Source organism: Gymnogyps californianus, chromosome 2 (genome assembly GCF_018139145.2).
Source record: "Gymnogyps californianus isolate 813 chromosome 2, ASM1813914v2, whole genome shotgun sequence".
Taxonomy (NCBI): Eukaryota; Metazoa; Chordata; class Aves; order Accipitriformes; family Cathartidae; genus Gymnogyps; species Gymnogyps californianus.
Genome location: NC_059472.1, coordinates 34,014,932 through 34,041,114, shown reverse-complemented (window position 1 = coordinate 34,041,114; position 26,183 = coordinate 34,014,932). Strand labels below are relative to the sequence as shown.

At 36.4% G+C, this 26,183-nt stretch overlaps 1 protein-coding gene across 1 annotated transcript; it reads left to right on the top strand.

Moving 5' to 3' along the window:
* Positions 1–1,979: 1,979 nt before the first annotated feature.
* Positions 1,980–21,009, top strand: HNF4G (hepatocyte nuclear factor 4 gamma). The gene is made up of 10 exons (XM_050892151.1): positions 1,980–2,097; positions 5,034–5,202; positions 6,817–6,911; positions 10,580–10,686; positions 14,743–14,898; positions 17,125–17,212; positions 19,313–19,465; positions 19,647–19,883; positions 20,373–20,495; positions 20,891–21,009. The coding sequence occupies exons 1-10, from the start codon at positions 1,980–1,982 to the stop codon at positions 21,007–21,009; spliced, it is 1,365 nt and encodes a 454-aa protein (XP_050748108.1).
* Positions 21,010–26,183: the final 5,174 nt, after the last annotated feature.

The following is a 26,183-nucleotide window of genomic DNA, read 5'->3' as shown; positions in this document are numbered from 1 at the left end:
GTATAAAATTATTCCATCTCATGATGAAACTACTGTGATTTCCTAAACAAATATGAATTGTCAACAGGTAGCTTTTCATCAATCTTAATTTAATATGCTTCTTTAAGAAAAAGAAAAAAAAATATTAGCTATGGTTAGACAGTGAAACTTTGTACACTTCCAGTACTATGAATTTATACTTTCTAAGCAGAATTTCTTCTATGATAGTAGGCATGAAATATTCTAACAGTTCAGTCATAAACTTAAATATCTGATAAAATTCCCATATATTATTTTTCTTCTGTAGTGTATAGGAAGTATTGGTAGTTACATTGGTCATTAATAAATGTGCTATTCATCTGAAGGCAGAACATTATAGGTTTGCCCTTTTTTAAGTAGTAACTTATGCATTTTTTTGATATCTCATTGACTATAATAATGGATGAGTGGTTTAAAGGAAAAGGAATAACAGTAGGTTGAAAAGGACAGCCCCTGTGGAGACCCTCCAAAATCTGCGGAGAATTTGTGCAAGCAGTAACACGATCGTAAATGCTCTTTGGTTTGGGGATAGCTCTGTGACTTATACAAGAATCCTGTTGTCATAATTATGTCACTGGACTCCGCTGGAGTCAGGAGGAGAACTGGCCTGAGACTGCATCTGTGTGTCCACAAGGAGACAGGATAATTTGTGCCTCTCAGGTAACCCTGGGGACTTGGAAATTAGAAGGATGAATTTTGAAAGGCTTTTTTTCTAGGTCTTTTCCTGTAAATTTTCCTTATTCATTGGTAGCTTGTCTGTCATCAGTTGCCTTTTTTTTTTTTTTTTTTAATCAAAGAGTTGTTTTATGGTGCCATTTTGCAGCTGCTTTTACTGAACAGCAACTGCAGGCACTCTTCCATTCAAATAAGCATTTCAATGCTGTATATTCAGTTACTGGCTCTTGTTAATTAAACGTAAACTGGGCAGTTTTCCTATATAGGTAATCTTTAATGTAACTGTTATGCAGTAGTGTAAAGGGTAGTTTTCTGTAAAGAATTTATTGAGCAGTAATAACATTTGAAATTCTGCTATCCAACATTTAAAAGCACCTGATTAGCAAGTGAAATTCAGCTATCTCTTGCACAGATTCAAGCAGCTTTACAGGAGAGTTTTTAACTGGGTTTGTACATGCCATGTGTACCAACTGATGAGGGGTGGACGTACCCAGAGATTCTCCTTTTCAGAGAAGGTGAATGATATTTGTTTTCCTTGTGCATCTGGATGGTGCTTGAAAGCAACATGCTGCCATCACATCTTGTATGAAGAAGGGTTAGAGCAGGAAGCCACCTTCTGAGAGCGTGCAAAGAAGTCCACTGCCCAGAGCCATCACAGCAGCACAGTATCTGATGGAGGGGATCTATAAACTGGCCTTGCTGCAGAGCTTGCGTTGCTTGAGGCCTCGGTTAAGCGTGCCTACACAGCCAGCTCATTGCCGCTGTTAAGGAATGCTAACAGTTGTAAAAATGGGAGGTTTTGCAGCTGTCTTTTAAACTACGATGATGGATGTTTTGGGTATGAGGATAGTCCATAATCGTATCATGCTTCCTTATTGTTCTGAAGAGAGAGAGCAAAATGGCATATGAACCTACAATCTCTTTACATAAAACAACCAGAGTGGTTTGTTTAGGACCGTTTATACCACACATTGACAACAAAATGTATAGCAGGGCATAGGAGATAGGAAGCTTCCTGCAAGTCCTTGGGTTCACTCAAGAACTGGAACCAGTACAACTCCTGATAAGGTTATTCCATAAAGCATTCCAAGATTATCAGCAGGGTTGCACTGTATCATAAAAGAAAAAAAAAACACAGGTAGAATATAGCATGCAAAAGCAGTTTTCCAGCTCCTCCCACTGCAGCATGTAAGTGACAGTTGTAGTTAACTTTGGATTATCAATCACTGTGAAACAGAATGGGAAGGCTGTGCATTTGAGCAGCTTTTTCACTGGTTTTGCATTCAATGATGAGGCTCTCAGAACCAATACTAGACATGGAAATGGCAAACTACAGTGAAGTTTTAGATCCGACGTATACAGCTCTGGAGTTCGAAACTATGCAGATTCTGTATAATGGCAATGGTGAGTTCTGCTCCGTGATGCAAAATCAAGCCAGTTAACAGAAGTGAAGTTTAGTCATGCTATAAGGTGTTAGCTAAATGTTTTATTAATGGAGCATTTGGGGGTTGTTTTCAAACTACAAATCTGCTCTTTTACACTTCATCACTAACTCTAAGTTAATAACATTATAATTCTTTAACATTAAGGAAAATAAAAGAGAGGTTGTATGTAATAAAGTAACTGAACTGTACTGTCACCAGTCAGTTAATCAAAGGAAGAAAACGGTGTATTCAGCAGTTGTTTTATTTACTGTAAGACAAATGAATAACTAGCATTGACAATTTGGACATGAAAGTATATTTCGTATATAACATTCGGAAGGACAGGACAAAATTATCCAGAGGCTTGTGAAAAAAATTAGCTACTGTTTCTTGATGCCTAGTTTCTAATTGTTGGACTAATATTTTATTTATTTAAATGTTAATCTAGCCTTTCTAGGTATGTGTATATATGAGGTAGAGTGATTTTTTTTTTAAATCACATTGGTTTTGTAGAGGCTAATGTGTAGCTGAGAAAAACTATTTGCATTTGGCTAATGTAATACTTAAACTTTAGGTGGAATTTTTAATGCAATAAATTTTTGAGAAATTGTTTTAATGAGTTATGCTTGAAGTAGGAAGCACAACATTTCATTCTGCCATCGAGTACTGACCAAAAAAAAAAAAAAAGAAATGTCAGTCTATTAAAGTGAAGAAAAGTATCAGGCAAATTAAACTACTCTAAAATGACTTTCCAAATCTTCTAATATATTTTAAAAATTGTTTTATTGTATCATAAAGTATAATTCATAGATCTATTGTAGTATGTATTTTTAAAAAGCAGAAAAAATACTTAGTGATTTGCAGGAAAAATACTTAGCACCTGCATTTCCACATATTCCTGCCATATAGAACCTAAGTTAGTTTTTATTGTTGGGCTTGAAGTTTTATCTGAGTTTCTGATTTTACTTTACAGCAAGCTTGGTAAACAGAAAGGTAGATTTGGTTATTGATTTAGGAAGAAAAAACAGACCTTTATGTCCCAAGTGATTTTGAAGCTATTAGCAATGATTATGTAACTTTTAGATGATTTCTCTGCTTTTTATTCTGATATGGGCGATTTCATTGGTCATTTGTTTTTTGCTGAGTAGCACCCTTTCAGATCTGTTAATGTTACATAAAATGGGAAAGCAGATTAGGGAGGTTATGCTGTGTTGCATTATGTGTTGGTGATAGAGCTAGTTAAATTATTCACTGTAAGTGATTAGTTTGATAATTATTAGTTATTAAGTGTAGCCTTGTTCTGTTTAGAGTTTGCTTTGAGTTTATCCTAAGTATTTTCTTACAGAATTTATAAAAACATTGTCTTGTAGCTACAGTGCTAGTCTGGAACTGAAAGCTGCCTCTTATGAACCTTCCTATGTGTCTTTTCTAGATGTCTAAATTAATTGGAAACATTCTGAGAGGTTTAACAAGCCACATTCAGGCACATTATGCAGTTCTGTTGAAATCAAAGAATTTTGCAAAATCAGGTCAATTTCCCAGACATTTTGTCTCAGAATACTACCAAGGAAAATAAGTGTATCCTTATGTATATGTACAATTTATATTGCTATGAAATATTTCATCATTAAATTTAAATATTTTACTTTTAATTATTCTGCTGTATCATTATGATGCAAAATTACAAAACTTCAAAAGAAAGGTTTTCTATTTTTCTAGCTAAAGTAATTCTGTAACCCATTTTTAAAAATAATTTTCCAGTCATGACAAGCCTAGTCTTAAAATAAAATCTTCACAGAACTGACCTCTTACCTTTAAGATTTCATTTTTATTTAATCAATTCTTAATATAATTCCTATCAATTATGTCTCTGTAAAACCGAAAAAAGTGTTGCTTCTCTCTTTGTCTAAAGAACTCTCTTTAATTTGTAAGCTCTTCGGGACACAATGAAAATTTTGTAATATATTTGTGTAATACATTTCAGTTGGATCTAGTACAATATGAATAATAATATGTATCAATATTAACAGTTTTACTTTTCGACCTGTCCACTGTTCATGAACTCATGTACTTGACTTCTGAATGCATGTTTGAATAACTAATTAATGTGGCACTCTTTCCTTTTCCTGACTGAACAACTACAAAAGTTTAGGGCATATTGCAAACAGCTTTCCTTTCGTAAAACCAGAAGCATAACAGAAAAAGCTACTTTGCAATTATTTCTTTGAACACGTCTGTTAAACATTGTGACTCAAAGAAGAATAAATATGTCTGTTTTGATTTCAGGTGAATTTCTTCAGTATTGTTTACCATATTCAGTGACTAATTGTTAATCACGTAGCTAATATTTTCTTATGCAAGTAAAGTCTGCACCAATGTTCCTTTGGAAAATTTGTTCAAGGAAATAACACTTAGACAGTCCTCTTGGCATGCATTATTTTTTCATTAAGTATTGTGCAAAAACTGTCTTGTCTTTTTTTTTTTTTTTAATGTCACGTATGCAGTTGTATCTTCATATGATAGTTGCCAGTTGCTGCCAGCTCCTATGAACTGATACACGAGATCTTTGCCAGCTAACTAGGCAACACTGCTTTGTGCCAAAGTTCCTCTTCATGTTAGTAACAATGTACATGTAATGATACACTTTAATTTTTAACCCCTTTCAGTTGGGAAGAGTTTAGAATAAAATTACTTGTTGGTGTGAACTTCATAAATTCTGTTAACATCTCTATAACTTTGAAAGTGTTCATCTGAATAAGAACCCGATGTAATCAGATGCGCCGTGCTATATAAATAGTAAGTGGCAATTAAAAGACAAAAGGACAGAAAAAGCCTCTATTTAAGTACAAATTGTTCATGGGGTGGGTGTTAAAAGTCTTGTCCATAACTACATATGTTGTTCTTGCCTCTCCTCAGACAGTTCAGGAGAAGCTGTCAACATGAATGCTGCTGACAACGGGGTCAGTGGTCTCTGTGCAATATGTGGAGACCGAGCGACTGGAAAACATTACGGTGCTTCCAGTTGTGATGGATGCAAGGGATTCTTTAGACGCAGTATACGGAAAAATCACGTCTATACATGCAGGTATTTCAGAAGTTTGTCTAGAGGCACTAAATTAATGAATTTAAGCAAAAATTACATTCAGACCTTTTCAGACTTTTCAGAACTATGTCAGAGTATTTTCAGCTTTTCTTAAGGAATTCTAACCAGCATTTTTGATGAGCATGTGGTTCATGGTATATTCTTAAGATTGGAAAAAATGTCTTTTTTTCAAGACTACTTGATATTACACATTCCAGATACTACATTCCAGATGTCTGTTGATATTGTTGATATTACATCACTCAAGAGCTGTTTCACTCTTTTATTTATAATTACAAAGGTCATCTCCTGAAAAAAAAAAAAAGGAAAAATTCCCATATTTTCACTGGCAATGTGAAAAGTGTAATTCATAACTGTTTTCTAAAAATTCTTTTCAATTTTTTTTTTCTTATGAGGGCAGTTTCTGAATACAAAGTCTAAGATTTATGAGTCTTATTTTAAGGGCTGTACAAGCACATCTGCACATCTTCGTACTTTGGGTGACACACTGCTCTTTTGAGTGACCATTTTCCCCCGTCAGTCTGAATGGCAATCTGCTAATTTCTGGATGTCTGACTGCCCAAATTATCACACTGCAGGTCTGTGCACCATGTTTGACAAATTGCTCTGTGCATGCACAGTTCCATAAAATGTCAGTTTTAAGGCATGTGCAGAATATATGGAAACCTCTGTGAGTTTAGACGAATCACTAAAGGAGAAAACTTTTTGTAAGAATGGCTTGTTACTGGAAATGTTGTTTGCTACACTTTTCCTTGGTTGCTTAATACTCTTATAAGGAAATCTCTCCCTTATACACATACCACAGTGATATAGCATAGACATACCCCTAAAGTGGAGTGACAAGACCTGATATAAGTGATTTCAAGAAGAGCTCTGCAAAACATAGATCTATTTATCTAACAAACACATGCACAGCAAAAAGGCAGAAGCAAACAGGGAGAAGGAGGGATGGCTCATATACATTCCCCTTAGGCACACCTGTAGATGTGCATGAGACCTTGGGTAAGCCTTCTTGTAGTGCCACGCTCTGTGTGTTTCCTCATGTCTTTATTTCATTGTGTTGTTAGGAAATTTTCCTCCCATTTCCTGTTTAGGTTGTCATCTGTAATGATACAACACGTAGCTTGTTCATTGGTATCTCCCAGAAGGAGTAAACATTGCTAGCCAAGGGTACTGGTTTTGCAGCTAAGGGCTCCTCTGTGCCAGTGACACTTGGCATTTTCCTTGATTGTCCTTTCCTTTTTCTATTTGTAGTTTTTCTTCTTTTTTTCCCCCACTGCCATTTGATGCAGCCAGTTACTGACATATCTCACAAATAAACTGAGATGTAAATGAGGCACATAACTCTGAAATTTTCCACACTTGCCCATTCCAATGCATGTATGTGTCTACACACACACATATATTCCTGAAAACCAAGCAGGTATGAAACACCTCTCAAGACTGATTAATTTAAAAAAAAAAATCAAAACAACAGAAGAAAGTTTGTGGTCATAGACATTATTCTGACAGGCCAGATTAGTTGGTTTTCTATTTCATAATCAGGGTGCTGCTTTATTAATGCTTTATACATTTACCTTTTCTTGTCTCTGATAGATTCAACCGGCAATGTATTGTTGACAAGGACAAAAGGAATCAATGCAGATATTGTCGTTTAAAAAAGTGTTTTCGAGCAGGCATGAAAAAGGAAGGTAATGGAGTCATTTATTATTTGATATACAAAGAGAAATAAACTGAATTAGTTTTAAAATGTAATAAAAGTTCTAAAAAACTCCAGCAGAATAATTCAATGGAAAGTCTGCTATAATGCCTTCATGATGGAGAAATGCTTTTATATTGAGGTGAAATATGCATCTTCTAATTTTCAGGTGGGCAAGCAGTTCTAACACTTTGAGCATTAGCAAATCTATGGGTTTAAAGTGAATTTGCAACTGTTTAATCCATGAATCCTGGCACCAAAATTCATTGATTTCTAAGTGTTGAGCCATATCCCAGAAAAGTTCAAAGTGTGAGATTTTAATTTTAATTTTTAGCAAATTTGAGTCATAAAATCTCTATCTGGGGTTTTGTTTCTACCCTATCTAAGTAATGACAGTGCCAATTTACTGGTTCTTCCGTAAAATTTAAATGTTTGAAGCATTTAAGCCAGAGGAAGGAGTGTGAAGTTGAGCGAAAAAGTAGTGGTGAGAACAGTAGTGGTAGCTGTCAGTGGAGTGTCCACATTAATTAAAAAAATTTCTAATCTCATTAAGGCTTAATATGGGAAGATTGTTACTTACGCATCTCACTGACAGACATGAAGAAACACAGGTGTCACAGTGATCCTCCTGTCAAAGTGGAAGGACCAGACGACCACAGGAGCAGAGCAATAGGGAAAGAAAGGCAGTGGGAATATCAGAGGATTTTTGTATCAGATTGTTGGGGCTGTTGCTTCACTGGCAGTTATGATGTAGAGGCAAAAGATGTCCTGATCTGGTTCAAATAAGCACTCAAAAATGGTTCCTCACAAACTTTGCTACTTGTTTTGTTTGGAGCATGGTGTATCTGCCTGAAGGCCAGTCTGCAATGTGAGGTGCGCAGTTCTCCTGTGCTGTAACTAGTCTATAATATTTTTAGTCTATACATGGCTTTCCTAAGATAAAGGAAGCTGTTTCTTTATTCTCTTATATATCTATACTATAGTACTGCTTTGCTAGTGATCAAGTTTTGGTATGAGGTAAAATGGATTTTCTCCTTGCAGCTGGATGGGGATATTCTAAACAGCATTGCATTACACTGTGTGTGTATGAAATAGGTTTGCTAATCCTTGTGGATGTCCTTGAACATGGTTTAGCCTTTTGGAATTTGAACTATTAAAATCAGTAACATATTGTATATATATTATCAATCTGACGTGAAGAAAAGGGAAGACCTGTGTGTCCACAGCAGCCCTAAAAGTTTTGCAAAAGGCAGAGCTTCACAGACTTTCAAAACTTGGAATTAAAGAATAGTTTAGCTCAGAAGGGACTTCTGGAAGTCATCTAGTCCAGGCCCCCGTTTAAGGCAAAGCTTACTTCTAGGTTCAGTCAGGTTGCTTGGGATGCTGTCCAGCCAGGCTTATACAGTCCCTGAAAGGGGAGATTCCACCTCTCTCAGCAAATTCTTCCAGTGCTTGACCACCCTCATTGGGAAGAGTTTTTCCCTTATAACCAATTGGAATGTGTCTTACTGCAATTAGGGTAGTGTCCATTGCGTCTCGTCCTTTCACTGTGCATCTGAGAAGAATCTGGCTTAATTTTCTGTAAACTACAGAAATTAAGACCCCACCTCCACCTTGGTCCTCTGTTTTCCACATAAACAAAGATGCCTCTCTCTGCTTTACCTTGTGCGTCTTGTGGGTTACATCTCCATAGCCCTCCACTGCACACTGCCCAGTTTCCCAGCATCTTTTGTGTACTGGGGAGCCCAAAACAGAGAAATAATCACTTCCCTCAAGATGCTAATGCAGTCCAGTGCGTGGCTAGCTGACATCGCCATGAAGCATGCTGCTGACTCATGTTTATAAAGTGAAGATATACCCTGCACAGAACTTTTAACCTAATTTACACCGCTCTGCCTCCTCTGGTCCCACTACCTATAAAACTTCCATTTTTCATTGCATCTGAGCAATGTTTATTCAAGGCTTCCCAGTACTAAAATAATTCAAAATGCTGAACTGTAAATTTCACTGCTTGTGTGTTGTTATATACCTCTCTACACCGTCGGGGGATCTCTCATAGCCTAAGTGTAGCATAGTCTATATGATAGTTTCTCAGCTTGTTTCTGGCAAATCGCTTTCTTTTCTTCAGGGCGAAGGTGAGAAAGGCTTCAGCTGGTAAAAGCTATACAAGCCCTCTTTGAGCAAATATTCCCCCTTCCTCATGGAGTCTCTGTTTAAGGCAATTTTAGCCTGAACTGACAAAAAGGCTTTAGCAAGACAGATAATCCAGTCTAATAATCCAAAATTATGCATATGCAGGAGAAAATGGAAGCATTTCCCTATGATTCTCAAAGTGCTCCACCAGTGACTTTTGCTAGTGATTGTCAGAATAGCTTAATATTTTTCTAATACTCATCAGTGCTGACCTCATTTTAATTATCTGTGTAGCACTCAAGCTGCTGAGATTCAGTGTTTTTTTTTCTCCATTCTTTTAAAAAAGGTTATATTTTTTGTTTCCTGTCTACATGAACATTTAGTACTTTGTGTTTATCACTGCACAACATTTCTTACTGTGACCTTAATAAAAGGCCCATCAGTGAGTGTCCTTGGCAAGAAGTTAGTACACCTCTGGAATAAACTATGTGCATTGTTCAGATAAACCCTGAAAATTATTCAGTGTATAGAATATTTTATTTTTTTTATTGAAGCCTTTGGTAATACTCCTAAATTCTGTAATGCAGATTGTTTCCCACAAAATAGTAAACATATCTTTGGAAATAAAGCTGCTGCTCTTAAAAGATGATGAGATTCCTTGTGCATTAAAAAGATTTTGATTAGCACAATTCTTTTTTTTTTTTTCCTTTTCTTTTCTCCTTGGCCTAACCTTGGAAATGATCTAGGTTTTAGAAAAATCTGATTGATAGTTTTATTTTTTCTTCTTCCTTCAATTCAAAAGTAAGCCTTGTTGCTTCATAAGCCTTGCATGTGCTGATTAAGGATCCCTTATCCAAAGCCCTTTCAGCTGCCTTTTTTTGGACCCCATGAGACAAAACTTACTGGCCTGAAACTTCTTTGGTGCCCCTTTTTTTTTTTTAAAAAAAACTTAGTTAATGTTCTGTATACTGGCTAGGAATGCAATGTCACTGAAGAGGAGCATGAGATTTAAGTTTCAAAATTATCTTACTAGTGGATTAAGTTCATGATTCATTCCTGTTTCAAGGTTTCTCACAGGAGAGCAGGAGTAGGGCTTTCAGACTTCCTCTGACAGACATTTTGTCGGTGGTGGTGCTGTACCTCTTGACCTGTTCAGCAGTCCGGAGATGTCCATTTCTACCATTATCATAAAGCCTCACTTATTAAATTGGTTAAAATAACAAAATGACAGCATGTGTTCAAGTTCAAGTGAAGAAAGAGGTTTTACTGTAATAAAGCCAGTCACAAAAGTGCTGATAATTCAGTATCTACCTACAATTAGTTATACATAGTTTTTACAGGCAAACAGTATACAGATAAAGACCATAAACATGTATTGTCATCCTTCCTCATTACTCAGAGTTAAAAGCACAGGGTCTTTTTTGAATGTCATACCTTTTGATTCTTATAGTTATCTAGTAAACTTATGAAATGATTTTGTGTGGCAATGTCTACAAGTCAGTAAATGAGATGATTATTCTTTTCCAGCTGTACAAAATGAACGGGACAGGATAAGTACAAGAAGAAACACTTTTGATGGCTGCAACATTCCCTCTATTAGCACATTGTCACAAGCTGAGACACTCTCCCGTCAGGTACTGAGATCTACCACAAGATTATCTGATGACTTCAAGACCATTTTTTCTAAAGTTAAATACTTTTCAGTTTCTTATTGTATTACATATAATTACTGAGATCACTTTTTTCTACTTCCAAAATGCACCCAGCTTCCTCTTCCCAATGAAAGAATCAGTAATAGAATACATTCTTAAAGCAAAGTCAATAAAAAAAATTCTGCTTTGTCCATGACAATATGTCCTAGTCGCCTTTCTTAATAAAGCTTTATGGTTCTTGCTGCTTTTAAATCAGTTGCTGTCTCAGGCAGCTGGTGGCATCTATCTATCCTTGAGGCTGGCTTTCCCATGAAACATTAGGGAAAAAATTGTCCAAAGCCATTACATTCAAAGGGGTGTGGACACTCATTTCCTTACATTCTTTTGAAAATCCTATTTTTAATATCCTTAGACATTATAAATAAGGCAAACAGAAGTGTTTCAACTGCAGAGTCTATTCACATCTCGCTTTTAAATTTTCTTTGTCTCATCTGAACTTCATTTTCTTTTTTTTTTTTTTCCCCTATCCAATCAATTGCTGAATGGAACAGTCTCCAGTCCTTTTCTGCACCTCAGATAAATCATGATCATTGATTCTGCATTCTTGCACCTCTTACTAACTTACTTAGAATTTAACTGCCACCTTTATGATTTCATGCTGACTGATTTATACATCCCCAAATGTTTTGTAATCTCATCCTTTATCAGCACCTCTCTTAGGGTGGAACTGTCTGTAAAGAATTGATGCAGGAATTACTGGGTGATAGTCTTTGGCATATATTGCATGTCTGTGCAGACTAGATGAACATAATGGACCTTCCTACCTTTCATACCTATACAGTATGAAAAATATACCTATTTTTACCTCCTTAGTAATTTTTTGAACTTGCTTATTGTGCTTTTTTTGTGTTACTCCCTTAATCATTTCCAAATGGTATATGCAATTCAGGAATAAGAGCTATCTTAAACAGAATCACATCCTCAGCCTTTCCTGCCACAAAGTTCTTTTCAGACGGTAGATTCCTGGCCTAAAACATCAATTTGTATATACACACAAATTTATTCTACTTATTATTTGATACGTTGTAGTAGGAGAGAATTGCTCCCACTATGCCAAGCCTATATGAAGATACACTCTTGGCCTCAAAGACCAAGAGGTCACATTAACATGATGGAAAAGTAAAGTCTTAAAAGTCCTTGTTTTTCCCTCAGTTGAATGGGTCTGTAAGATGAGTTCAGTCCTGAGGAGAGACTTGGAGGAGGTGATAGTGTCACAAATCATTGGCCAAGTCCTTCAGCTGTGAAATGAGGAAGAAGGTGGCATTCATGCCTTTTAAAATTTTCATATTAAAATAGGGAAAATGAATTATTTTTCCCTGAAGATCCCTTACAGGGGGAAATTGTCCAAGTACAATTTTTCTCCTACAGGCCCAGGAGAGGCTTCCAGGATTATGTAAATATGAAAGAGACATGCTGAACTCTCATAGGAGTAAAGGCACGTGTCTCTGATGGTTCTCAGGACAATAGGGCTATAGTACTATATTGTCATGTTCATCAAGTCATTAATGGGTATGAGTTGCACTGGGAGAGGTTTCATCTCGATATAAGAAAGAGATTTTTTATAGTGAGAACAATCAATCACTGGAACAACCTTCCCAGGGAAGTGCTGGAGTCCCCATCACTGGAGGTTTTCAAGATGCTATTGGACAGGGTGTTAGATAATCTCATCTAGGCTCCCTTTCCCAAAAAAGGTTGGACGAGATGATCTTTCGAGGTCCTCTTCAACCTGGGTTACTCTATGATTCCATGAAGTCAGCGACTTCTGTGTTGCACCCCAGAAATGAGAGGCAGGTTAAAGCAATAGAGAAATAGAAAGAGGAAAGTTCACAGCTTCATATCCTTGTGAAGAGATGCTATCCTAGGAGTTCATAATGAACTCCATGGGAGTCATCCCATGAATTACCAGCAGAAGCTCACCAAGTAATTTCAGCACAGAGTCTATAGTTTGTCCTGTAAGATGTAATTCATAAAGATGCATAGCTTTGATTAAAAGATATTAAAGGAAGGACAATATATTAAGTGCATGAGTCAGTAAGTCTAAGGGTTAAACAATATGCCTGTTCTTTACCTTCTTGAATTAACTTCTAGTTGGTGCCTGGTGGTATCTTTTTCCGGTACATCAGAGCACCTCCTGCTATCACAACTCTCTTCTTTGTGTAGGTACTTTTGAATCATGGTCAAGACTCTTACTCTTCTGGAAAGAGTGAAATATGTTGAATTTCTTTACTCTCTTTCTGTACTGAAGGTTTTCTAGACTGAATCATTCTGGTAGCTCTCACCTGAATGATATTCAGTATTTTCAGCTTCATTTTTGTAGAACAGATGCCAGAAATGGACTCGTGATTACAGCAGGGATTTCACAAATGCCTCTAACTCTTCTCCTGCATGATAGCCTTTGAGTTATGTGTCTGCGGATTTTTTCACCTGCCTAGCTGCTGTATTTCCCTGAGAACTAATGTTCAGCTGGTTAACTGCCATTAATATCGAAGCTGTTTTCGGTGTTTTAGACTACTGAATTATGTAGGAAGCACTGAGCTTTAGTTCAGAAGTGCAGCTCCTTTTGACCACCCAGGGATAATGGGATTTCACCACACATCCCACTGGGGGATTTAATATGGATCTGGGAATGAAGGGGATCTGGTAGGAGTCAACCTGATAGCATCCACCATCCTGAAATTTGTAGGTACACAGTATTGGAAGATCAAACAATATTTTGGGGGGGGGGGGGGGGGGAGGTAATCAAACTACAGAATTTCCTGAGTATGCTTTCTAATAAAATGTAACGTGAAAGTCAGTTTCATAGGCCTTATACAGTGGTGGGGGTTTGTTGTTGTTGTGGTGCGGTCTTTTTCTTTCTTCCTCTTCTTTTTTCTTTTTCTTCTTCTTTCTTTTTCTTTTTCTTTTTCTTTTTCTTTTTCTTTTTCTTTTCTTTTTCTTTTTCTTTTTCTTTTTCTTTTTCTTTTTCTTTTTCTTTTTCTTTTTTTTCTTTTTTTCTTTTTCTTTTTTTTCTTTTTCTTTTTCCCTTTTCCTTTTCCTTTTCCTTTTTTTTTCCTTGTTCTTTTTCTTTTCCTTTTCCTTTTTCTTTTTTTCTTCTTATTCTTTTTCTTATTATTCTTCTTACTCTTTTCTTGTTATTTTTCTTTTTTTTTTTTCCTTGTTCTTTTTCTTTTTTCTTTTTCTTCCCTGGTATGATAGCAGCTATAAACTGACGTTCGCTTCTCAGGCTTGGTTTTATCTTAAGTTGTCTTTCCTGCCTGGTTTAAGAGCAAGCCTGGTTTTGTTCCTTTCCTTGAAAAGTCATTAAGAATTTCAGGATTTGGCTCAGTGATTATGTGAAAGTACCTCAGCTTCAGGCCCAGAAAGATACTGCTCTCTTCTTATTTCACAGAACACTGTTCACTGCAGGTGGTCTAATGCACACTCATATCCTTTACATTTGCTCTGAAATGTCTCAGGCCTCTGCCTGTACTGCTGCTTCATCATTACAAACCATTCTCCTCCAGGCACTAAAAAACCCCTGTTTTACCTTCTAAAGTTAATGATACTTATCTTTTCACTAGAAGAACATGCTACCCCTTTATCTCTCTCTTTCTTTGCCCTTAATGTTACTGCATGCCCCTATGAGCTCTTTTTTTTCTGAAATGAAGTAAATGTCAACCATTTTAAAGGAATAAAAACCCCCACCACCTCACTTCAAATAATAAGGGCTCTGGTATATTTAAAAATAGTATTTTGGAATGAGAAGATATTGTATCGTGATATGAATAGTGTAATTTTTAACGTACTGTGATACACACTGGTAATAATGAGAAATAAAATTTTATAATTTACATACAGACTAATGGTCCGTATGGTCAAGGAATTTCTCAAGACTATGCATGATTACTGCTGTGATTTTTTCTTAAATATGCTGTTAACTAGTGAAAATGCGATTATATGAAATATAACATTGTTAATTTTTTCTCTCGCTATGGCCAGATCTCAATCTCCAGTCCTGGTGCTAGCACTGACATAAATGTTAAGAAAATTGCTGGTATCAGTGATGTCTGTGAATCTATGAAGCAACAACTTTTGGTCCTGGTGGAGTGGGCTAAATATATTCCAGGCTTCTGTGAATTACCACTGGATGACCAGGTACAAGAGGAGACCAAAGAAAGAACTTTAATTACTGTCCTGTTATTTCTGTGATATTTAAATGTTATGATTAAACACCCATTTTTTGTCTGATCAAATAGAGCTGCGTGCTAGACCCACCATCTTAAAATTTTTTAAAGTTTTGAAATAGCACCACCACAAAAAAACCAGAGGAAATTGATAATGCTCTAGCACGTTAACAAAAAGAAGCAGCAAATCAGTATGTCTTTCAGTGTTTTGTGCTTTCTGTATTCTTTTGGAAGCAGAGATACCAAGCTGCATGCAAAAATGAAAGAAATCTTGTAAAAAAAGCCATGCTTTTTTCTGACCGTGCAAAGTATTTATTTCATGTTCACCTTTCATTATAATGCGGTTTAAGACAGCGTGTTTTTTAATTTGAAGCAGGTCTTCCCTACTTGCAAAAATTAAAAGCCATTAGAATCTTGAATAAATGCCAAACATACTGATATCAATCCATAACAAATAATCTTTCATATAATACAATTTACCAAAATTATATTGTATATCATGAGTGTGGGGGAAAAAAGCATCAAACCTTGAAAATTCTTAAGGGTTTTTATGACAGAGGTCTGATCTATCATCACATCTGTAATATATCCTAATATATCACTGGGTTTCAGAATAAGTTGTGCTGGCACACTCAGAACCAGTGTCTCCACGTTGCGGTATGCAGTTGTCTCACCAGCTGCCTGGGCAGGAGGTTAATTCATGGCTCAGGATCTCTTGATTGCAGTCCACCAAAATCTGATTCAGCTTGAAAATGACTCTGGGAAGTGGAACTGTGTAATTCCTCCGTTTTGCCTCTTCAGTCTCTCAGTATTTAACAAAATCCTGCAAGGAGGGTTAGATCATCCTTGGGTTTGAGACTCAAACTGAGCTCATTCCCTCTTATACTCTTCCTCAGGAATATGGAGGTGTTTCAGGCCACAGGAGACTCCCCAAAATAGGAGCTTAATGATGTCTTTGCAGACCCACAGAATATGATATGTGTGCACAAGCTTAACATACTGGAATAAGTTAAAAATCTGTTCCTGTGAAAGAAGGAGGATTTTAAATGCATTGGTTACACAAGGGCAACAAAAGCAAGCAAAAATATTGCTGTTTATATTGTTAAGATGGCATGAAGGAAAAGAGAAGGGATCAGACCTCATTAAAAAGTTCCTGTCTGTATTTAAAAAAAAAAAAAAAATCAGCTTAGAAGGATAGACTGAAAACACCCCTGCAGTGCTTGAAGAGTATGTGTTGGGAAATACTCCGGAACCTTAAGTATCTTAGAAGAATAGTGACAAAGGTATTGGGAGTTAAAACAAATGCTGCTTTTGCATTCGTGATAGCCTCTTTCTAAGGGGCATTGTGCATTTAGTTATAAAATAAACCATCTGGTTTTGAACAAACGATTCCTGATCTGGGAATCAGCCTGATTTACAAACCATAGAGCAGGCCAGAGCAGATAAGTTAACTCTACTGAGAAACTGAAAAGTCTTAAGACATTAAGTATTCCTAGGTGCTGTGTACCTTTACGTCACTTATAAAGTATTGGCTTGGATTCATAAGAAAAGAATTACTTGCCAAGAGAGGAGTTCCTTGAGGAAATAGACGCCAGCGCTGAAGTTTCAAGCAGACATTAAAAACAAAGGAAAGTAAATAGGTGACAAAGAGTAAACTGATGACCAAATTTTTAAGTGCTTTCCTGGTATGAATCAGATTTCTTCTTTGTTGACAGTAGTGGATATTTTAGCATATCTGGCTTTGTTGGGGAAAAAGCTCTTTCAAGTGCCACATACATTTTTAGTTCAAGGTGAGAAAAATGAAACACTGATAGTGCCAGATTTACTGTAACAGTTCATTCCAGCCCACTGGAGTCTTTAGTGTCAACTTAAAATTCCAGAGAAAACTTTGTTAAGGGAATAGGCACTAGGAAATAAATGCAAGTTTTGTATTTATTGAGACATATTTTGCAGAGCAGTATGTTTAAAATCCAGACCAAATGCTAGAAGTGACAGAGGATGACAATTTAACCGCAGTGTGCTGTTAGTACAGTGTTAAGGTTTTTACATTCACTTACACTTTACATTAGAATCTTAACAGTCTTAAACATGTACCTATAGCTGAATACACTCATGGTAATATGCATTCTCATTTTTTTTTGCCCTTATTGGAACTTACTGCTTTATCTTCTAATGAGTCTGCTGTTTTTTTCTTGAGGTTGCCCTGCTAAGAGCACATGCTGGGGAACACCTGTTGCTTGGAGCAGCAAAACGGTCCATGGCGTATAAGGACATTTTACTTTTAGGTAAATATTGGTTTTGTTTTAATTAATAATGATGATGTTATAGTACATTAGCAACCATGTAATCACTTAAGTGGGACAACTGTTCTGGCACAATCAAAGCAACGCATTCTGTGAATGCTAAATAGCTATTAATGACATATTGTCATGTGCAGCAAAAGCAGGTGGACAGTTTTCTGTGAGTTAATACAGCTAAAGGTTTATTGGATTCCAGAAACCACAACTTAAGGGAGTTCCTGGGAAATTGTCTCCTTACATTAGCATCCTTTCTGCATCTTTGTCCCATAAAAAAACAGAACAAAACAACGACAAAAATACCCCATAAAAAACCTTTGCTTAAAAGAGGAACAGCCAGTCTGTGGCCCATGTAATAATCTCAGTCTTCATGAAAACCATTTATCTGGAGCTTTCTCAAGAGTCCTTCAGACACAGTCAGAGAAGACCCTACAGGCTAGAAAATTGGATAGCCTGTTCCCTGCAACTTGCTTTCCCAAGAGCCTTCTCACTGCTGCCTTGACAGTCGCCACGTGGCCATCATGTAAACAGAATGCCTGTTGTCCCCTGCCGTGTGGGAGATGGGTGCATCCATGGCATGGTGAGGAGTCATGCCTGCATAAGCATATTCTTGGTCACTTGAAATGGCTCCTTCACTGGGTTATAGAGAGCAAGCATGGCTGTTAGGGAGGGGGACATTGTCGCATGGTGGAAGCATGTCTTCCCTTCGTTCACGCAACAGAGAGGCACAGTAATACGATGAGATGCGTGCCTGTGTGTACAGTGATGTGATGAGGCATTTGTTAGCGTAGTTTGACACAGTATTTTGCCATTCTCAAATGCACCCTGCCAAAAAAGGTCTCATGAAGCATGTGCAGCACTTGGACTGTTTTGTGAGAAAGTGTGTATGTAGGTCTTCTTGGACAGGATTTTTGATGTGAGGCAAGACTATGTGGAATATGGACTCAAACTAGTTTCTTCACTGGTGGTGTGGTACAAGGAGGTTTTCCACTACTTGTTCTCCTTCCTCTTTGGGCCTGCCTTTTCATAGCTCTAAATCAACTTAAATTTATTTCTACACTTTCTACACATATCATAACATTAAAAGCACAAGAAAGGGCTTGTTCTGGAGATATTACTCTCACCAGCAATCCTTTCAAGTTAAGACTATACAAATTACTTTCTTAACCTAGTTCTTTCTCTAGATACAGTTTTACTGACAAAATTAACATAAATAAAAAAGAAATATTTGCACTTTTATTGGGATTAGTAGGTAATAAGGAAAATAATGATAAAATAATAAGCAGAAAATTATAGTCAGTGTCACCAGCATCAGCATGTATACCAAAAGAAGAAACAATTTGAGGCTCCAAGGCTTATTTCTGATACTTGGAGTTAGATATCTGTAAAGCTTATGAGTCATTTTGACATGGATGTCTTGTGATACAATCATCAGCTTTTCTTTCGAAAACTGCTTGGTGGCTTCTGGAAGCTCTGTGGCTTTCCCAGTGTTCTCACCACTTATGTTAGATGATTTCTAGACAGAAGGTGAATTAAGATGCCATGATGGAGACTTCTCTAAAATGGAAATTTAAAATTAAAGGAGCAGGGTAAATTCATTCTTTACTGAATATTTTATGATGCTTCTAAATTTTATTAGAAAAAGAAGCATTCATGGTGCCTCCTCTGGAAGAAGGCTTCTTTGTCCATTGACAAATCCTGTTTGTTCAGCTTGGGATGTATTATTTTAATGGGGGAATAAGAAATTTAATATCAGTTTACCATTATATTTATCTGTTATGTAAAGATAAAGGCGTACTTGCTCCATACTTGTGCATTCAAATATGGACCTCAGTGCTGTGGACTAATCAGTAAGTGTACATGTTGGCATATTTACATGCACAGATTATTTACTGGGTGACAGCTATATTTTGCACATATACTCGGTTTGCAAAGAATAGTTTTGTACGATACAAAGGAGAGTTATTACTTAAAAAAATATTAATTTGATTAAGCAAAATGAAATGTGCTTTTGAAAATGGACTTCATCTAGTACGTTACATCAAAGTCTTTATATCAATCCACATGTTGGTATTCTTTCTCTCTAAGGCAACAATTACATAATCCATCGCAACAGTACTGAAGTAGAGATCAGCCGAGTGGCAAATCGGATTCTAGATGAATTAGTTCGACCCTTCCAGGAAATTCAAATAGACGACAATGAGTATGCTTGCTTGAAAGCGATTGTGTTTTTTGATCCAGGTACCTTTTCGAAAATATCTCTCAGAATTATTTTACATGTGTTTATATTGAAGGTAATTTTTGTTGATGTAGCATCTGCTCATGTTATCTAGCTGGATGGAAAAGAATAGAATGAAAAAAAGTAAGATACTCCTCCCAAATCATAATCTACCTTGACTTTAAGTTTTTGTCATTTTTTAAGATGCAAAAGGCCTGAGTAATCCAATGAAGATTAAGAATATGCGATTCCAAGTCCAAATCAGTTTAGAGGATTATATTAATGACCGTCAGTATGACTCCCGAGGAAGATTTGGAGAACTTCTGCTTCTACTGCCTACACTCCAGAGCATCACTTGGCAAATGATTGAGCAAATACAATTGGTTAAACTATTTGGAATTGTTAAAATTGACAGTTTGCTTCAGGAAATGTTACTGGGAGGTAAGCTAACAACTTGTTAAATTTACTGTGTTGTATTATGTTGAATTTAGCATACTGGGATGTTGAGGTAATCATGATGTAAGCAAGCACTTTAACCACTGCCTCACTGGCTGAGCTTTGGGTCATATGATTGTTAGCTAAAGCCTGCTTGTCTTGGCTGCTCATCTTGTTAAGTCAGTCCTACAACCTCAGATTGTACTGTGTACTTCTCAGTCATTGCTGGGTATCTAGACATACAATTCCCTAGACAGATGGAAGAGTCCTTACAAATATTTCATGAAATCCACTGTTAATGCAGTCAAAACAGTGAAAATAAACACAGTGCTTAATATGGTTGAAGTCTGGTTAAATTGTTTAATGAATACCCAGAGGCAATTATTCAAATTGCCAATCAAAATATTTGCTCTGCGGAAATGTAATTATTGAAGTATAAGTTGCTGGCAACAGCATGCTCTTTTGAATTGATATATGCTCCTGTTATTTTTGCAGGTACTTCTAATGATGCCAGTCATCTGCATCATCCAGTACATCCTCACTTAGCCCAAGATCCATTAACTGGCCAAACTATCCTCATAAGTTCAATGTCTGCTCCTATACATACAGAACAGATTTGTAAGTAATTGCAAGTTAGCCTTCTGTCATAACATTTCACTGTTACATTTAAAAATATTAATTAGAATGGTGGCCTGTCAGTGCTCATAGAGTTATTTCATCCGCATTCTTAAATTAAAATAATTGTGCATTAAAAACGTATGAATATAAACAGTGTTAAGTAAGAGACTTTGACCTGAATTTAATCTAATTTTAAAAATTCAGCACCATTCTGATAAATCATTGTTTTCACATGCACAATTTTTAATAAACTAAAAATTCTGATAATTAAAATATCCTGTTTCCCTAACATGCCAAATGTAACAGAACTTCCTTTCAGTGCAGTAGTATGTATATGTGTATGCAGAGTAGGCCAGAATATAAAAAACCATAATTCTTTCTATATTCTTTTTCAGCAACTCCAGAAACTCCATTACCTTCCCCTCCTCAAGGCTCTGGGCAAGAATACAAAATGTCTACAAATCAGGCTTCAGTCATTGCACAGCAATCTATTTTGAAACAGAAACCATTGTGATAATGTTTCTATCTCTGTCTTACTTGTCCGTCCGTCCTTCCTTCCTTCCTTCCTTCCTTCTTTCCTTCCTTCCTTCCTTCTTTCCTCCCTCCCTCCCTCCCTCCCTTCCTTCCTTCCTTCCTTCCTTCCTTCCTTCCTTCCTTCCTTCCTTCCTTCCTTCCCTTCTTCCTTTTTATGCACTGGATAAATTGGTAGGACACTTGCACATTTCAAATCTCAGGATGATAAAGGAAATTATTTCCTCAGCAGCCACTACTGTGGGTGTTTCTTAAAACACCTCATGATTTGGAAAGTAATACTCACTGTTCTGACTGCCGCATACAACTGTAACTGTGGACACTGCAGTCTGACAAATATGTATAGAGGTTGATATTACTTTTAGATCTTTTAACTGCACAGATTCATTTTTTATTTCCTGTTTTAGTTGTTGTCTTAATATTATTGTTTTAGATGTGTATATAATTTTTTCATTGTGACGGAACTGGTTAGTGCTTGTTTAGCTGTGAATTGTAGACATGAAGAAGCAGGTTAATCAGACAAAAGCCAGAATTCCATTAATAGTAAAAGAGTAGGCTACCAAACAAAGCACATGCATTAAATAAAAAGGAGAAAATACTTAATGGACAGAAATACCCAACTCATTTTAAAAAAATCTTGATTTGAAAGAACCATCTCTTTCAAGTAAAATTTCAACAAAAGATTTGAATCCTCCCTGCTTACCTATTTGTATGAATCAGAGGGCCTGCCATGGGCAAATATGTTTGAGGACTTTTTAAAATCTGTATGCACAGTAATGTCTATATCAGTCAATTGGACAGTGCTGAGGCATGGGTGCTAGCATTTATATTGCTAAATAATTAGAACAAGGATGCTATGCTTTTTGGTCAGGACTAACTACTAACTACTCTCCCAAACAATTTCTGGGCACACTTTGGCAATTAGGCCAGTCTAGGGACACTTTTTACCGGGTGCTTTGGATATAGCCACCTCTCTTTAGGGGCACAGAGAGTGTAACTAGGAATACGGCCAGACCATGCCACTTGACCTCAGGGCTGGAGTATAGACTTTGTACTGTTTGATTTACTAGTGTAAATGTAGCCATTGTGTTTATTTGCCTAACTGACTGGTGAATACATGTTTCAGCAATCACTCTAAACTTCACCTACAGAGAAGTTGTAGTTATGTAGTAGCTCTGTGTCTGGAGAGGTATGGCTTACTAACTCAAGTGGCAAATGTGCCTGAGTTCAGCTCCAGATGTTTCTGTTTTAAGCCATGGTATTTCAAGCCGGAAGACAGCCAGCACACCAAATACTCGTCCTCTGGATTTTTAAGAGTTTTCAGAAGCTTGGGATGAATTGATTTACTGTGACGAGCCCCCTTCTCCTCTTCCTCACCTTCCAGTCTGGGGGGATCCAACATTGACTAAGTTTTGTGTCTGGAGTCTATAATAACCCATCTCGATTTGGACCCTCAGTGGATTTGCACAAAGGGGACTTTGTGACACATACTTACTTGGGCATATACTCACTCAGTTACAATTTGTGAAAATAATCTATTATGATATATAAAGTGATCTGTTGTTCATACAATACTGATGTCATAAGAAAATCACCACTTCGCATATTTTATTTATTCCAGACAGCAATGATTTTCCGTTAGTACTTTAAAGTAGACTTTCTTCCCAGAAGTTATGTAAGAGAGAAACAGATTAAAAAGAGAGAATAAAATATTACAGTTTGCTGAACTATTGCAAAGAGAAAACATAGTGGAGTCAGAAATTCTGCAAGGTGAGATGTTGATCATCCCGAACCAGACACCTGTATTAATCACAGAATCCAAAGATGGTGTAGTTAAACCTCTGGCTTTTAAAAGTTGCTCAAACTGATATGATTCTTCAGATACATTTTTGCAGGGAGGAAATGTAACACAGTAAATGCTGAGCTGACCTGAACATTCAAAAGGCTTTAATGAGAGTACACTTACCACCAGGTAGACGCTGTGTTTCTTTATGTTATTTTAAAGTAGTTGCTTTTGTAAAGCCTGCATACAGTAGCTCTTAATGTTTACCTTTTGCTTTTTAGAGTGTTTTTCTTTTTGCTGGTTACTGTTTATTTTTTATCAATGCACTGCTCTTTTTACAAGTCCCTTTTAGTATGAGTTTTTATGACAGAATAAAGTACTGAAGTTTTGCCATTAACTTTAGGGGAATCCGGACTGTGCTATTTTTACAAGTTGGCCACCAATGCTTTGTGGGGAAACACAAAGGTAAAGCACGCGTGAGAGAGACTGAGCAGCCCAAAAGTTGACTGATGGGGGTCCCTTTTGTGTACTTGTCATAGAAAGAGTGTTGGGCTCAAGTTGGATCTGCATGACTTTACTGGGTCAGATTAATTAAGTCAGTTGCATAAACTTGGCAGTATTGGTCTGACTAAAAACATTTAACTGGAAATAAAAAGTAGTCCCCAAGTTGGCCACCCTTGCCTTATATAAGCGATGTGCATAGTAGCTTAATGGCTTTAGTTTTCACACTGTACTTTAGATATCAAGTGTACAGTAACATGTTTTCACACGCTGCCAAAATGTACTGGATGAAAAATATACTTTACTGTTTTATCTGACAAAAAGTTGTTATCTATTTTGTACAATATATTACATTTTTGAATAAGAACACCACTGTAATTTATTGGGAAAAGCTGATTTATTTTATAAATGTAACATTATTTTTGTAAACTTAATTATGAAAAATCAGAAATGATTAGCTTTGTTAAATATTAAATTATAATGAGATGTAACTTTATATGTTTGAACTCTGATACCAAGTTTTTGTGTTGAGCATTTGGAATTGAAATGGTTGCTGCAAATATTTCAAATGGACTGTTTTTCATCAAAGCTCAATAAAGAAAAATGAATGATCCAAATGACACATTTGCCTTTTGGTAATTTTTTTACTATTTACATAAACAATGACAATGCTTTATACTGCTTATGTTATGAATAAGTATAAAACTGTAACATGCCTTCATCTCTACAGTATTCACAGCATCACAGAATGGCTGAGGTTGGAAGGCACCTCTGGAGGTCATCTTATCCAACGCCCCTGCTCAAGCAGGATATTGAAATCATATGAAAGAATATGATGGCAACATTTTAGTTCATTCTACTGTAACATGGCAAAGTATTACATAGCTATGGTTTTCAATTTTTAGTTCTGACTCAGAAAAGAACTGGAGCACATGCTTAATTCCATCTGTGTTTAAAATGAAGCATATGTTCAACAGCCTTTTTTTTTTTCCCTGGACAGGGATAACTTAACAAACCACTCCCTTTCATTGCTCTAGTGCATTGTTATTTAGACTAATTTAGTTGCAACTAAGCAGTTATTTATTTTGTAGATAAAGACTTTGAAAACTTTAGAAAGACTCTTTAACATATATTTTTTTAGATAGCCAGTATCTCCTCAGCCTTGGAAAGTATGTTCAGTTCTATGTCTCCTTTGAGTAGATTTTGAATAGAGGTGGGTTTTTTTTTTTTGATTTGGCGGTAATAACACAATCAATTGGGCTGTTTGCTTTTGCTCACATGTGCTCTATTCTGGAGTGCAGAGCTGCAGGGCAAAGCTGCCGTGCGAGGAAGAAAAGACTCCACTTCTGAAAGCTGGAGATCTTCAGGTCCCTCTGAGGAACTTGTGTCCGTGGCTGATTACTCTAGATGAAGGATTTCTCTGCCCTTTACTTGTAAATGCTGACTTGGGTCAGGGAAGTTTATGATTTTAGGGAACAGAAGAGATTTTTTTTCAGCCTACGATGCAGAAAACATGGAAAACCCCCCACATCTTCAATGCTATGAAGTGCTGACAGACTGTTCTTTAAGGATTTCCATAAATCAACTTTTTACAAACAGCTCCAATAGGTAAATCAGGAATGTATATTTTACAGAGAGAGATGGATGTATTAACTTTCAGTTCTAATCACTGTACAAAATTCCTCCCAACTAAGGAATTCTGAATGTGAGTGAAGGTATTTACTGAGTTCCAGGAACCTTCTGCGACAGAAAATTTAACATTCTCAGAATATAAGAAAAACTGTTATACCTCTTGGTTAATATTTGTATACTTGGCAGTTCTGTTTTCTCCTCAAGGATGTCTGTCAGTCTGTGACTGACTAATATTTTTTATGTCTTTCCAACAGACTATTTCTAGTTGTGCACCTCCAATATTTGTGTTACTTATGCTAAAGTATATAGTAAGCAAATATTTAGCTCCACATTTTACAGTAAGTCTTTCATAAATCTTCTGTATTGGTTTGCAAATGTCTACATTTTTCATATTGTCCCTGATGCAGAGCCATTAGCTTTCTTCTTTCCCTTTATTCTCCCTAGGAAAAAACAAGAAATAAAAAAAAATCATTTACCCCAAAATTTAAAGTCATTGCACTAACAATGCAATTGTGTTTCCCTCTCTTCTGTTGTTTTTGTAATATAAAAAGAAAGAGAACATAGTTGTCATCAAGTCTGGCATCAATCACTGCTTCCTTCTGGCTCCTTATTGTCTTGTGGCAAATCCAAATATTTTCATTAATTAGAAAGTCTATTTGTAAATAAAGAGCCCTCTATGAAGTCAAAATCTAAATTTGATTACAGAGAGTAGTAAAGGTACTGAACTGCAGGAAATATGTTTTCAAATATTTCTTCCATAACAATTAAAATGCATGCCTGATTTCTAATCAAAATGATAAATATTTCTATTAAAGGGTAAGAAACTTAAAGACAGAAATTAAATACAAAGACTTACATAGTGAAAGAGAACTTCCATTTTCTGTCACAAGATGGAAAGAAGCAAGTCATTCTCTTTGAATACCAGCATATCTAAATAGCTTCTAAGCAGGATGGGCAAAATCTCATCAACATGGGAGAGCAAGTACGTTATGCCTAAAAAATGTTCTTACGACAGTGATCTCTATTCCTTAATATTGTGGTGGAGCTACGATTGCTACTGACATTATCTGGTAGTTCATCTGAGTCAAGTGTCAGTCAAAGGTGCCATATCAACACTAGATTTACTGATGGGGCTGAGAGGGTTGTCACCTCCTCACTAACAGTGCCTGATGTGACAGCTGCTCCAGGTCACATCATGGCGGTACAGCCTTGCACCAGCACAGAGCTCTTAATTACCCAAT